This window comes from Perna viridis, chromosome 5 (assembly GCF_037379345.1).
Source record: "Perna viridis isolate PV_CMFRI_1.1 ecotype Kerala chromosome 5, ASM3737934v1, whole genome shotgun sequence".
NCBI classification, from domain to species: domain Eukaryota; kingdom Metazoa; phylum Mollusca; class Bivalvia; order Mytilida; family Mytilidae; genus Perna; species Perna viridis.
Window position 1 is genome coordinate 29,616,334 of NC_142449.1, and position 13,507 is coordinate 29,629,840.

Consider the following 13,507-nt stretch of genomic DNA (forward strand, 5'->3'; position numbering starts at 1 on the left):
TTCGGTAATGTCTGTGCCTAATGACACCAAGAGCTATCAGTTCTGTAAGGTAGAAGAACTCTTCACTTCCGGTCAGTTGGAACTTTGTTTAAATGTACGAAACATCAATGTCTACTTGTTGCTTAATGTCACGAAATCTAAATCCAAATGAGTATTCATATTTGATAATCAGTTTATCGATTTATTTCTTAGGTCTCACTAACCACTTCCGGGTCAAATGGCCACCCCCTATGTAGTACCAAAAACACACTGAACCTAGACATATGCATTGTAAGTGCATTATTTGTGTGTGTTATGATTAAAAGTAGTCAACATGAAGCTGAGAATGTGTACTTTAAAATCATATATGTAATTAACTACAAAAGTGTATGAAGATTGTTTACATGTGTGAGTAATTTGCCTCCATGCTGTCAGTTAGCAGAACAGGTAAAAATGTGGATTTTCAGTATTATTTTTTCAAGTAAATTTTGTATAATTTAGCATAATGATTTTGGAAGCCTTATTTTCCAAGCTTCGCAACGGCATGCAACTTTAAGATGTCATTTGTCCTGGGAATTCACAGTGAGACTGAAAATTACTTTTTTAACATGTAAAGTAATGGAAACGTTAGAAGTGGTTAGTGAGATTTTTTTTCTCATGTTTGATATTCGTATTTATTGTTGAAACTAAGTTTAGTATCTATCGTTAATTTGACTTTTTTAATTTTTCGGTATTTTTTGTTTATCTCCGTGGTTATAAGATGAAAAGAAATATATTGTATTTTTACAAAGTTTTAAGAAATTATACCTACTAGAAATATTTAAAAGCAAATAAGGCTGTATTGTATTTCATATATATATATATTTTCTTATATATAGATTATGCGGTCGATAGACATTGAATCAGTATATCATACATTGTCTATAGGTATTACACATTCGCCAAATACATTTTATATCTAACTGAGATTACATTGTAAAGAAACGAGGAATAATATAACAAACTTTGTAATTGAAAAGTAAGAGCCCAGAAGCGACCAGAAATGTTTAATACATATATATATCTGTAATATAAGACTCCTAAATAACGCATTTTTTGACACTAATGTTTTTTTTTTTTTTTTGGTCTCCGTGAAAAGACTGGCTTAGTCCTTTACAATATTGAATAATGGCAGGACTTAGTTTGTTGAACAACTGATTATTCATAGTTATACGTAATGTTTACATAGAAAAGTGTACGTGTAGCTTCCGAGTCAACCTTATCGCATGTACATTGTGTCCTTGATAACCTTGCCTACACGTATCGAGACTGCACTTCATATGCATTTACATGCCATTTCCACCAATTCAAATACATGTAGACGGTGTAGAAATTTGTCGTTAAACAACTCGTATACATACACATTGAAAAAGTAAGTTTTCAGCATGACCAGAAACAATGTTATTTGAATCATAATCCAAGAAACAGGTAAGTTTTTCATAGTATATTGAAATTAATACCCACAATGCATCCATAACAATAATACTTTACACTTTATACTGAGGAATATAATTTATACTAGAATCTTGGTTCCCTTGATTACTTTTTGATAATCTGGTGGTCTGGAAATCGTTGTGGCCGGAATTTTTTATTTTCTTAATTTTTATGATAACGATTTCGTATGTTTAAAAATGGCGCTTATCTATATGTCATCGTATGTATGTTTCGCCGTAACTATCAGTAGTACGTAGAAACAATTGTTTGTAACGGATTTCCGTCGACAAACTGTGCATATATTGTGTAGATAAGGTCTATCCAATAGAGTGCATTTAAATACACCAATACTTATTGACTGATACATAAAAGATCTTTATGCGATGTTAATGAATGTAAGTATTGTTATTACCGGTAACGCATTTGGTGTTACAAATCCAAAACACGAAGTCTTTTATTGTAGTTTTTATCCTTGTTTCCTTAGTAGGGGTATTTCCGGCAACTTGAAATGAAACATAAATTGAAATGATAACTGGTTGCATTTCAGATGTCAAATATAACAGACAAAATAACACATGGTAAAGAATGCTCAGGTAAACATAATGATAAAAGTGAATTAAGAAAAAAATTAGCAAAACGTCAGCATGAAATTCATTCCCACACCAAGCGCCATCAAAAGTCAATATTATCATACCAGCTCCTCATGTAAGGCCGTAATTGATTTTATAGTTCAAAGTTAAAAAAAACATGATTATTCATTTCAACGTGTTTTAAAAGATAGTAAGAGAAATTTTGTAAATTGTGATATAAAATTTTGTTAAGAGGAATAAGCATGATCAATATAACTGTATAAACTAAAAGACAATATGAAATGACATTTGCAGAAGCTCCTTTTTACTAGTTTAATAACTTGGTGCTTTCCAAAATGCTTCACGTGTCTTAAAAATATCACACCGTAGAGCGAGACAGAATTCATGAAAACCATAAAATCTGTAATATTGATCTGAATGAGGTAGACCAAGGGTAAGGGACACAACTTTTGCAAATCAGTGGAACGTTTGTATTCACCATTTTACATCAATTTCATGTAAGCATTATAGTAACTTTCACTAATTTCGTTCTGTTTTAAATGAAAGCTTGATAGACGTTGGTGAAATTGAATATGATACAAACATATCACTGATTTCAGGATTTATGCCCCACACCCTAGGTCTACCTCCTTAATTTCAGTTTATTTTTTTCTACATATAACAATAACAGTTTTCCTTAGACATTGATTAAACAAATCGTATAGTACTCTACTAAATATCAAAAGACAGTAAGACCCCTTTTCACTATTTTGGACGTAGAAACAAACATGAACAAAAGGCTACGAGAAATCTTATGCTCATTAACATACCTTAGTATATTGTTGGGTCTTTTTTTCCAGAGCTTACTAAAAGGTGTGTTCACATTTATTGAAGACATTTTGGTGATCTCTGTCCGTATTTTCTATTTATATAACGGTTATACAATGATGCATTTGTTGTGTTTCACCATATCTGTTCATTACTATATATGAATATATGAGTGATTAGAGAATGTATATATTATCATATTATCCCCACTGTATTACAGTGTACCACTGTAAGTCAGTCCGTCAGTCCGTTACACTATTCTGTAACAATTTTTAGCTTCCCCCAGAGAGAATGCTCACACACACACACACACACACACACACACACACACATATATATATATATATATATATATATATATATATTGCTTTCGCATGATGAAATATCTCCTCTTTCCAGGTTCCTCGCCCATTATTATTTCCGGTTTACCGTAGGACTTAGTAACTGTTTAGGTGACTTTTTATGGAAACTTTCGTAATAGGTTCATAAGCGGTGCCAAAGGGGCCCAGGAGACCCGTCCCAACCCGAAAAATAGAAAGAAAATCACTAAACCATGACAGAGCCGGGCCCCAACTTAGGCCAGTCAGGGGGGCCTTTTTGAGAATCCCCGGATCTGCCTCTGAGATATATCGGTTTCTATTGTAGGATAATCGTAGATATTGCGTTTGGTAGGATGAGTTGTACCTTGTATCTCCCTCTCTCGTTAGACAGAGACGGTTGATGTAAAGTATTCTTATAACGACGTATAATAAAACATCTTGGTTTTTTTTTCAGACATCATTCTCCTTATTCTTTATACAAATATTGCTGCATTTATCATTTGCCTAACACTATTGTTATACCAGAAATGTTTAGAGAAAAAACAAGAAGGAAAATACCGATATCTTTTGAATGAAGTAAAAGATTTGAACAGTTACCGTTTTAAACATGGGGAGCAAAACAATTTAATTCAAGGAAAGATCAAAGAACTGGAAAATAATCAATATAAATTTGAAGAAAGAACGAATTGTTTGTCTAGAGATGTAACATTTCTCGACAATAATTTTCGAAATCAGGGTTACGATATAACTGTTTTGCAGGGTGAAATTACAAGCCTTACAAATTACCGTAATACCCATGACTACGAAATCCAAATCTGTCAGAAAAAAAATTCAGAACTGGAAATTCTTTGTCGGAACCTTGAAAAAGATACCGAAATATTAAAATGCAAATTAAAAAACCTTGAAAGCTACCGTCGTGACCATGAGCAAGAAACCAATGTGTTGCAGAAAAAAGTTAAAGATCTAGAAAATCTTTGTTGTTACCATGAAACAGAAACCGAATTGTGGAAAGAAAAAGTTAAAAACCTAGAGAATCATCGTCTAAACCATGAATTACAAACCAATAGCTTGCAAGAAAAAGTGAAAGATCTAGAAACTGTTCGTCGGAACCATGACATAGAAATCAACACCTGGCAGAAAAAGGTCTCAGACCTAGAACAGTACCGTTGTAGCCATGAAAAAGAAACCAATATCATACAAGAACAAAATGTCTACCTGAAAAATTGCAGTCGTAACCATGAACAGGATATTATCAAATTGCAAGAGAATGTCAAAGTCTTCGAAACTTTGGGTGTTGATCATGAGGAAAAACTTGATTTCCTTTTGAATAGAAAAGACAAATCAACATTATGCTTTGTAAGTTGGTACACTTCTTATATTGATATATAATTTAATTTCAGAAGTAACACGTTTTCTCATCGGATACAAAATTTCTTCCATCATCTCATAGACCAAATTTTGTAATGAGTTTAACGTCAACTTTTTTTAATGATTTACTAGTTGAAATTTGATACTTGAATTAGATGATAACGAATGACTGTTACATTTTGTCGGTCTATTTGTAATAACCTCAATGCCCATGGTGCACACTTGAAAGTAACTAGCTACGCATGTTTTAGTGTGCACTACGTGATTGAGGTTATTTTTCACGGACCCAAAAAAAAGTCATTCCTTAAACATTTTAAATGGATAACCATATGGCATAATCTTTAAATAAAGACATGATCAAAAACAACAAAAATCTTTTATCTTTATCCATATGTCATATTTGATTACAGTACATAACAATCCATCAATATTCTTAACGCTATGTACAACATCTTTGATTGGAGAAACAAAACGTATTTTGCTGCCATAAAACACTTTAAACCATCATGATTTCGGTTTTTTTTAAATACACACTTGTATATCTATTCATTTTATGGTTGATTTTTTGTTTATGTTATTTGATTACTACTTCATTTGTTTTGTTTTACTACTTATTCTATTTATATTTTTATTTCGTTCCTAACCTTTGAAACTTGACAACAGAAAATAGAAATACTGCAAAAACTTTATGTAGCAATCGTCGGTTGTGACTGATTTGCATCAGTGAAAAAAATACACTTTATTTTTTTTCAACATTAAAAAGATCTAATCATTTACACATTTATAAGATATATCTTCATCTTTCAGGAATCAGAGAAAATATGGAGGAGCCTGATCCAGTACGATAGAGAGGAACTTGATGACGCATACTGTGCTGTTACCTTTTCCGATACTCTGTTGGTTGATCAAGTTAATAAAATTACACAAGATTGTTATGAGGGTCGAAAAAAAGAAAAAAACCTTCGAAAGATTGACGTTATTATACAAGAAGCAAAAGACGTTCTGAAAATACCACCTGCAAGAGTGTGTTTGATTTTCATCAGAAAAAATGAGGAGAATCTAATTTTGGAAACACCCGGTAGATCTACAACTGATTTGCGACTTCTTGTGGTGAAGTCATGTCGAAAAATGATTGGTAATGTTTTATTTGAATTAAATATTTTCAAGAAAAATATCTAAGTTAACATCATTTGGTTAGTTTAAAGTGTATTGTTACTTTCGGAAGGGATCAACCAAGACAATCAATTGTGAATTCCCTTTTTTATATTATAGAACCTTACAAAAAATCGCTGATTGGCTCACGTTGAAGTACATGTCTACTTAAGTCATCGCTTTTATTTCATAGCTAACCCTGAAAAGAAAGATAATTGACACAGATCACCACAAAGATATTTTGTTTTTGTTTATAATGATCCAAAAGGACTAATATAAGATTTTTTTTTCTGTTTGTAAACAACTAAAATACTAAAAACACTTCTGATCTTTCTGAATTGAATACTCTACATACATCGATCTCTTTTAGGGTTCCAATGAACATCTTCAGATACAGTCCTTTTTAGTATGAAAAACGTTGTATATTGCATTCATTATTCATCAACAAAGCTATGTTGATACATGTTTACCCTTTCTTCACTTGCATTGTTCCATATGTTACCCTACCGGTGCATCTGGTCCATACTCCAAGTTTTTAGTGGAGTTGGAGTCCGAGTTGCTCATTTGCTTTTGTTACTTTGAATGTATGATTTTAATGACTTTATGTTCTTTGTTGTGTATGTCTGTTTTCAATGTCTGGTCTTTGTCCCTGGATAACATTCTTTTGATTACTGCTATAACCTTGGTTCCCTTGATTACTCTTTCAAGAACGTTATCATTTTGACATTTCTCCAAAACCATTTTAAATTCAACATTTTGATGTTTATTTCTGCTTTTAGGATATATCATATTCGTTATTTCAATTTTATCTATATATCCTCAACGGATATGCAGGTACGCAAAAATCTCAACACATACGCGCGCATACGTACACAAAGGACTCATTATACGTTAATTTTAACAGTTTATATTTTTACAACAAAGAACACGGTCAGCTCATTCCATGGACAGAATAAGATAAGGGTGCATAAACAATACACTGAAAACAATATTTATTATTCTTTGCCTCGTAGGCCTTTCCTGAATCACATAAAAGAATGGTTGTTATCATCACACCCTCTCAATGGTAAACGAAATGGTTTGGACATTCTCGCATTAATTGATTCATTTCACAATTAAAAAATGCATCAAATGTCAGACACCCGGGACACAACATCTAGCAAGGGTAAAAATAGTATGGAATATCATTTGTTAGACTGTCAGCAAGTCAAATTTCAAACAGTGGTTGATTTTTCCTGCAGACAAGCCTTTCGAAATTATCGAATGGTATGTAGATAAAATCTCGTTTAAAATTTATTTAGCGTCGAGTAAATTTGTATTATTTCCGGAAATAACAAAATTGTCGCACCATCCGAAAGGGCCGTGTTACGCGTCCAGAATCTTAGAGCTTTTCAACACAAATTGTACATCAATGATCTTTTAACTGACAGATGGGTACCGTACGTTGAATACTCCATAGTATTTGAAATGGCAAACAAAATGGCAAGTTCAACTGTATACATATATTCCTACATGTATAATTCAATGTTTCTTTTTTATATCTATTACAGCCGACGTTTTCGTTGTATATTTTGGTGATAGAGATTCAGAAAGTCTTATGCCAGGGTTGCTCTACAATCCTCAAATTGCGGCAGTCACGGAACATTCCGAGTTAAAGGAGTTAGAAAAACTTGATAAAGTAATATGTTATAATAAACTAACTATCACACAAAGAGAGAAAATTGCTGAATTTATAGTGTAAAAGATCACTGTCATATGTCATGCAATATAAATTAAAATCTAAATTTGTAGATTTCTAATTGATTGTTATAATGAATGAAAACAACCATTATGGAGTATGCTACTACAAAATATTAGGTAATAATACTAATCATGAGATTCTTCATGCTTATAGCCGTTTTTGATTGGTAGAAAACGTCTTTGCCAGAAAGTTAAGACTTGCATGAACGTCGCCAGATCGTTCATACACGCATGAACGCCAGTCAAACTGAAATCAATATGGCGGCCGTGTGGTTCGAAAGAGTGTGGAGACGAACTAAACGGCATAGTATAGCCGTAAGAATAATTTATTACATCCACATTGATTTTACGGGTCAAGTTTTTTCAAGTCAAGAGTAATTTTCGGCTCGGAGAAAGAAACTTATAAATGCTTAAAATCTAACTACCAGTAAATTCGCCCCAAAATTAAATCATCCCAGAAATAGATTTTATAAATACATTTACCTGTTCAACACATTTTTAAAAACATAATTCCCAAATGTCGGGATAAAATTATAAGGATTACATAGCTATTTTTGGTCGTTCATGCATGTATGCGCGGATCTTTCCACTCCCAAACACTACATGAACCACCGTCGGCTGTTCATTGATTTTGGGAACTCCGAGATATGTTCATACATGCATGAACGACCGAAAATAGCTGTTTAATCCTATTATAATTTCTCATACATTTGTACCTAAAAGACCCTTGCTCAGTCGTAAAACTCAGGATCTGGATTTCAATTTATGCAAGAATGATTATGGATCAATGACATAACTTACAATCTTTACCTAACATGAAGCATCGTTTTCAGTCACCTTGCAAAATCATAAAGAATAATATATTTTCAAATGAAAAACAAATATCTTTAAATTATCTCAAAAGAATGTTTGATATAAATATGTATTGTAAACTAAAAAAACCTCATTTTTAGAATCCCCTTCGGAAATATTAGGAAAATCTATAGCTACGTAAATTAATTGAGATCTACCTGATGAAAGAGTAATCAAGGGAACCAAGGTTATAGCGGTAATTAAAGAGTAATCAAGGGAACCAAGGTTATAGCGGTAATCAAAAGAATGTAATCCAGGGACAAAGACCAGACATGGAAAACAGACATACACAACAAAGAGCATAAAGTAACTAAAACAGACAAAATTCAGATAAGCACTGCATATAACAAAAAATACTACACTTACATATGAAATAGAAGATAAAGAATAATACAAGTAACAAGTAGAAAAGGTAATAATGACACTAAACACAAAGGAAGCGTCGAACTTTGTTGGGAAATCGTGCAGAGTTCAAGATGAAACCATTAATGATTAATGAATTATCATACAAATATAACTTTAAATACATATTAAAGTAATTATATGTAATGTGTCTTATAATTCCAAGAAAATTTATCAACCGCTGTTCAAGGAATTGTTGTTTTCACTTGAGTAAGTCTCTAAAATGACTGCCACTTACCTTTCATAGACACTATTAGCCTAACAAAGGTTTCACCGACTAAGCATTTTTTTTTTAATTGATGGCTTTTATTTGTGTTCTACAAACAGTGGTCATCTATTTGTCGATGAAATTTGCCCACGGAAACGACTTTGCAGCGTTTACAATATTTATATATATAACCGTTTTTGTTTATACAAGATACAATTAACAACATATTTGACAAATATGTGCAAATGATTAAGATATCAAGGTACATAGTACATGTACATGGATAATAACATCATGACCAGAAATTGAATTCATTCGTCAGATGAAAAAAAACTGTAAGTTGATTCTGATTTACCATTCATATTTTATACGCTAAATAGAGTAGGATATATACTAAGACAATATCAACAACAGAGGATAAGCGATAACAAAGCCTTTCTGTGTAAATAATTTCATTGTGTAAAGTATTACTTTCGAATTTAAATGTGACGTTAAAGGTAATTTTGTTCATTAATGAAGGGTAATTACAAATCAACCGAAATGATCAAATCTAGTAGTCAAAAGGAAAAGTCAACAGGATAGTATGTATAACAAAATGCAATAAAATTGGAAACCACTGCAATGGTCCTGACTTGGTTCAGGCATGAAAGTGGGGCGAATCCAGGTTTTATACCGCGCTAAACCTTCAGCTTCCATTACATTTTATTATTTCCGATATATTTCAAAATAAATGGACAGAATGAAATTGCCAAAAGCAACAATCCGTAAAATTAGTGTTAATAAATGTACAAATCCGAGCCGCGAGTTTCAAAATAAGTCTTAAACTTTGTTGGGAAGATGCGTCATGAAATAATTATATACAAGTTAAAAAATAATGTGAAGACAATATGAAAATCCATATTATGTAATCTCTTTGTCGGAAGCAAAAGCTATATCAAAAAGATATGGATATCGGAAATACAATTTCCGAATGCAGTAATGAGCCTTATTTTCTTATATCCTTGGTACAAAAGTCTATCTCTAATACAACGATGGCGTCTTGAGAAGTCAGAAATGTCAATACTAAAATCAAAATCGTCTCGTTTGTCATGGATTTTTGTTCTGAAATGACTGCTACCGTCAAATTTGAGATGACGGTCGAAAGATGACGCGCATGAAGATGTTTCAGTTGTTTCTTTAAATTCTTCAGCTGGTGGATGAATAAACTGAAACCATTCTCCAAACTTGGGATTATTAATGGAAAGAACATCGTCAACATATCGATATGTGAAATTAAAGGATGTAGCCTCTTTGACTTTTCCTTTTTTAACAAGATTTTAAAGGAACTCCGATTCACAAGAATAAAGAAACAAGTCATCTAGGAGTGGGGTAGAATAAGTGCTTAAAGGAATGCCGAAAATTTGTTGAAAAATTGTCCACACCAAGTGACAAATATGTTGTCGAGGAAAAACTCTAGCAGACTGTTCACCTGTTCCTCGGAGTAGCAACTTTAGTCTTCTTGTTTGTAGTGGTAATTTGTGTAGGATCGAAGCTTAAATCAACACATTTGTGAAACTTACCATTCTTGCAGTTAAATGTTATGTCTTTCAGGCGAGGTTTCAATTTATCACGGTGCAAGGTTGTATAAAAATCTACAATTTTAATACAGTTAACTTCAGCGATGGAGCGAGATAAAGGACTGTCTAAAAGATTTTAAAAGTTTTTCAGTATCCCCATATGATCAATACCATTATGACTGAACAGTTTCACGGTATTTTTTGTGTCATTCTATTCTGCGTACAACATCTAGGTGAGCCTTACGGACATCTTTTTCTTGTGGAACGAGAAGATAACCCTGTTATGTACCTTTGCCTGCATGGATTTGTATGTAGTTTTGGAATCCAATACAAGTAAGGTAATTCATCAGACAGAATACTTGAAATCCAGAAATGTTTAGCTTGCATTTGTTTTAGCAATTCGAGGTAACCAGGGAAGAAAATGCGTGGTTGTATTCTCGACAATCGACTTGGATGATAAAAAATAAATCATGAAGTTTCCGTGCTTACTGTGAATATTAACCCAATCAAGTGTAATTGCACGTAAACGGGATTTCAAGTGACCAAAACTCGTGTCAGTATTCCGATTTTTGTATACAATACACACATCGTTCCAATGTTAGTCACGAAATTGTAGATATGAAATATTGAAGGACAATTAATACTGCTGATGGGGATATTGAAACTTAAGAATTTATTGTCATGATCCGCGTATTCCTTTTTTATTATTGAGTGTTGGAGGATTGTGTTAGATGATAGCGCCTAGCGAAAAAAGTCCGCATTCTATCAAATTCCAACTTTCATATCGTTTAAATCTATTCTAATTTAAAGTATGACAAATTGATAATTTTGTAATCTGCTGAATAATCCGCGTGTCCTAACAGAGAACAACCCCATTTTGACATTACTCTACGTATCTCTACCTATCTTTATTATCTGAACCTTTACTCCGAGGGTTGTAACTTCATATCATACTATTGTAATTAATTGACACATTAAAATAGGAGTGGTACACGCATTGTTTAAATAAAATACCACGTTTTACTAGAAACATAGTGACGTCCCTTTTTGTCAATCTTTCTTGACGTAGTTAGGTATCACTCCATGTAAGAATAATGGAAAATAAGTGATTCGTGCATAAAAAGGGTACAGTTGAGTTTTTCTTCCTAACTTGTTTATTTCCGTTCTTAGGTAGTACAATACAATTAGGTCATTTCGGAAAATTTGGTCTCATTTTGTTTAAATAAAGCTGTTTTGAGGCAGTGCGCACAGAAATTTCTATTGTTTTGTCATAAAAAGTGCATATTTTTTTATATCCTTGGTGTGTTGAGGTTCAAGATATTTATAAGTAACTTTGTGATTATTGTTATAACATACTGAAAAAAAAATGTTACTGAGTTTTAGTACAAATCAGGGGTGCCTTTCCGAAACTGACAGCCAAATACTATGTTTTATAAAATAGCAGACACTTAGACACTTCCACAGGATGAAATCATGCATGGAATAGGTGGAAATGGGTAAACATAATAAGAGCCTTTTCCATTGATTCTCTCACAATTTTAGTTCCAAAAGTTCTTGCGAAATACGGTATTCTGAAAATTAGCCATCTGATGCTGAGGAGAGAACCTAATACGACAGGGGACTGAAACGTTCCGAATACTATTCTTCATTTAAATTTCAGCTGTTTACCATTACATACATTATATCTGTCCATGTATAAATGCTTAATTACATTTAAACAATATATCCACCAAATTTCAACTTTTAATTTTAAGTTTTCCAAAATTTGATACAGTTAGCTTGGTGTACAAAACAGTGCGCCTTAATGTAACAGTATAGTGCACCCTTAAGTGATAAACCTTTAATTGACCCAAGCTCTGAAACAGTGTCTGACATTCGAAGGTCACCCTAGACGTTGCAGCCAGCCTTCAAAGAAAATGCAAAGTCGGGGAAAAGTGAATGCTTTTATGCATCGTTATCCGATTGTCCGAACACGTATGATTTGAGTAATTTTCCAGAATTGCGAAAGGCCCGTCTGCAGGGTAAGTAAGAAAAGAAACGAACGACGGCCGCTGTTGGCCTGTTTGCAAGTGATTCCGGTGATTGGAAATATAGTTTACCTGGTTTTAAAAGGAAATATTATGGGGAAATTTTCCCGCCATAAGTACCCCTATATTTTGAATGATTTGTTTTTAGTTTCAATGATAAAACGCATACAGCGTCTCCTTTTATACATTTCTTAACTGGACTGCTACTTATTTCTTTTATTTGTCTACATATAACAGTTAGTATTGAAGTGTATGCTGTTTTCCGTTATTGAAAGAGTAATCAAGGAAAACAAGGTTGTAGCGGTAATCCAAAGAATGTAATCCAGGGAAAAAGACCAGCATGGAAAACAGACATACACAACAAAGAACATAAAGTAACTAAAATCATACATACAAACTAACAAAAGCATATGAGCAACTCGGACTCCACTAAAAACTAGGAGCATGGACCGGTAGGGTAAGCGTCCTCTGCTTTTCTAGAAACACCCGCCGAGTTCCTCATAAAAAGTCAGGTCCGGAGTAGACAAACGAGGACAGGAAAACCATGACTTGTTGAATATATCAGTTTTTATGGTGCTGATGGATAAACCATAACGATCCACGAGTTCATGATGACGACCATAAAACTTCTGTAGTGATGACTTCAATCTTGTAGCAACGTAACCCTGTTCAAGAAGCCTATTTGTTAGAGTTCTAGCACGATACAAAAAGTCTATGTAGTTTCGGCAAGATCTGGCATAACGTATGAGTTGTTATATGAACACTCCATACGCAGGAGCCGAAGGAATGTTGCCACAGATGAAAGAAAAGTTGACAATTCTGAATGAAAAGTCATCACGTTTGTCGTAAAGTATGGTCAATGAAGTTTGAAAGCTATACGCTGTGAGACTAAGACTGATTTTCCGTTTTTTAAATTGTGTTTTTCTTTCACAATAACAAGCAAGTAATAAAAAATGTTACACATCGACCTAGCAATGTTGCTAATTTCAATCATGTCTGCTATCAATTCAAATGTTTGTAATTTTGTCATTAT

General features: G+C 33.0%; 1 protein-coding gene across 11 annotated transcripts; it reads left to right on the plus strand.

Annotated features, from left to right (window-relative positions):
- The first annotated feature begins 288 nt into the window (after positions 1-288).
- Positions 289-7,488, plus strand: LOC148617006 (uncharacterized). Of its 11 annotated transcripts, XM_088584247.1 has the most exons (6): positions 1,494-1,847; positions 2,000-2,045; positions 3,624-4,525; positions 5,345-5,672; positions 6,703-6,755; positions 7,240-7,373. In XM_088584247.1, the coding sequence occupies exons 1-5, from the start codon at positions 1,836-1,838 to the stop codon at positions 6,711-6,713; spliced, it is 1,299 nt and encodes a 432-aa protein (XP_088440373.1). In that variant the 5' UTR covers positions 1,494-1,835; the 3' UTR covers positions 6,714-6,755; positions 7,240-7,373. The 11 variants fall into 11 exon arrangements, with proteins under 11 accessions (XP_088440368.1, XP_088440366.1, XP_088440369.1 ...); XM_088584242.1 differs by lacking the exons at positions 1,494-1,847; positions 6,703-6,755 and adding an exon at positions 289-426 and having other exon boundaries at positions 7,240-7,488; XM_088584240.1 differs by lacking the exons at positions 1,494-1,847; positions 6,703-6,755 and adding an exon at positions 1,232-1,390 and having other exon boundaries at positions 7,240-7,488.
- The last annotated feature ends 6,019 nt before the right edge of the window (positions 7,489-13,507 follow it).

Excerpts from the sequence above, each read along its gene's own strand:
- LOC148617006 (XM_088584239.1), top strand. Across the intron at positions 2,046-3,623 it reads ACATGGTAAAGAATGCTCAG|ACATCATTCTCCTTATTCTT; the intron begins GTAAACATAATG and ends TTTTTTTTTCAG. Across the intron at positions 4,526-5,344 it reads ACAAATCAACATTATGCTTT|GAATCAGAGAAAATATGGAG; the intron begins GTAAGTTGGTAC and ends TTCATCTTTCAG.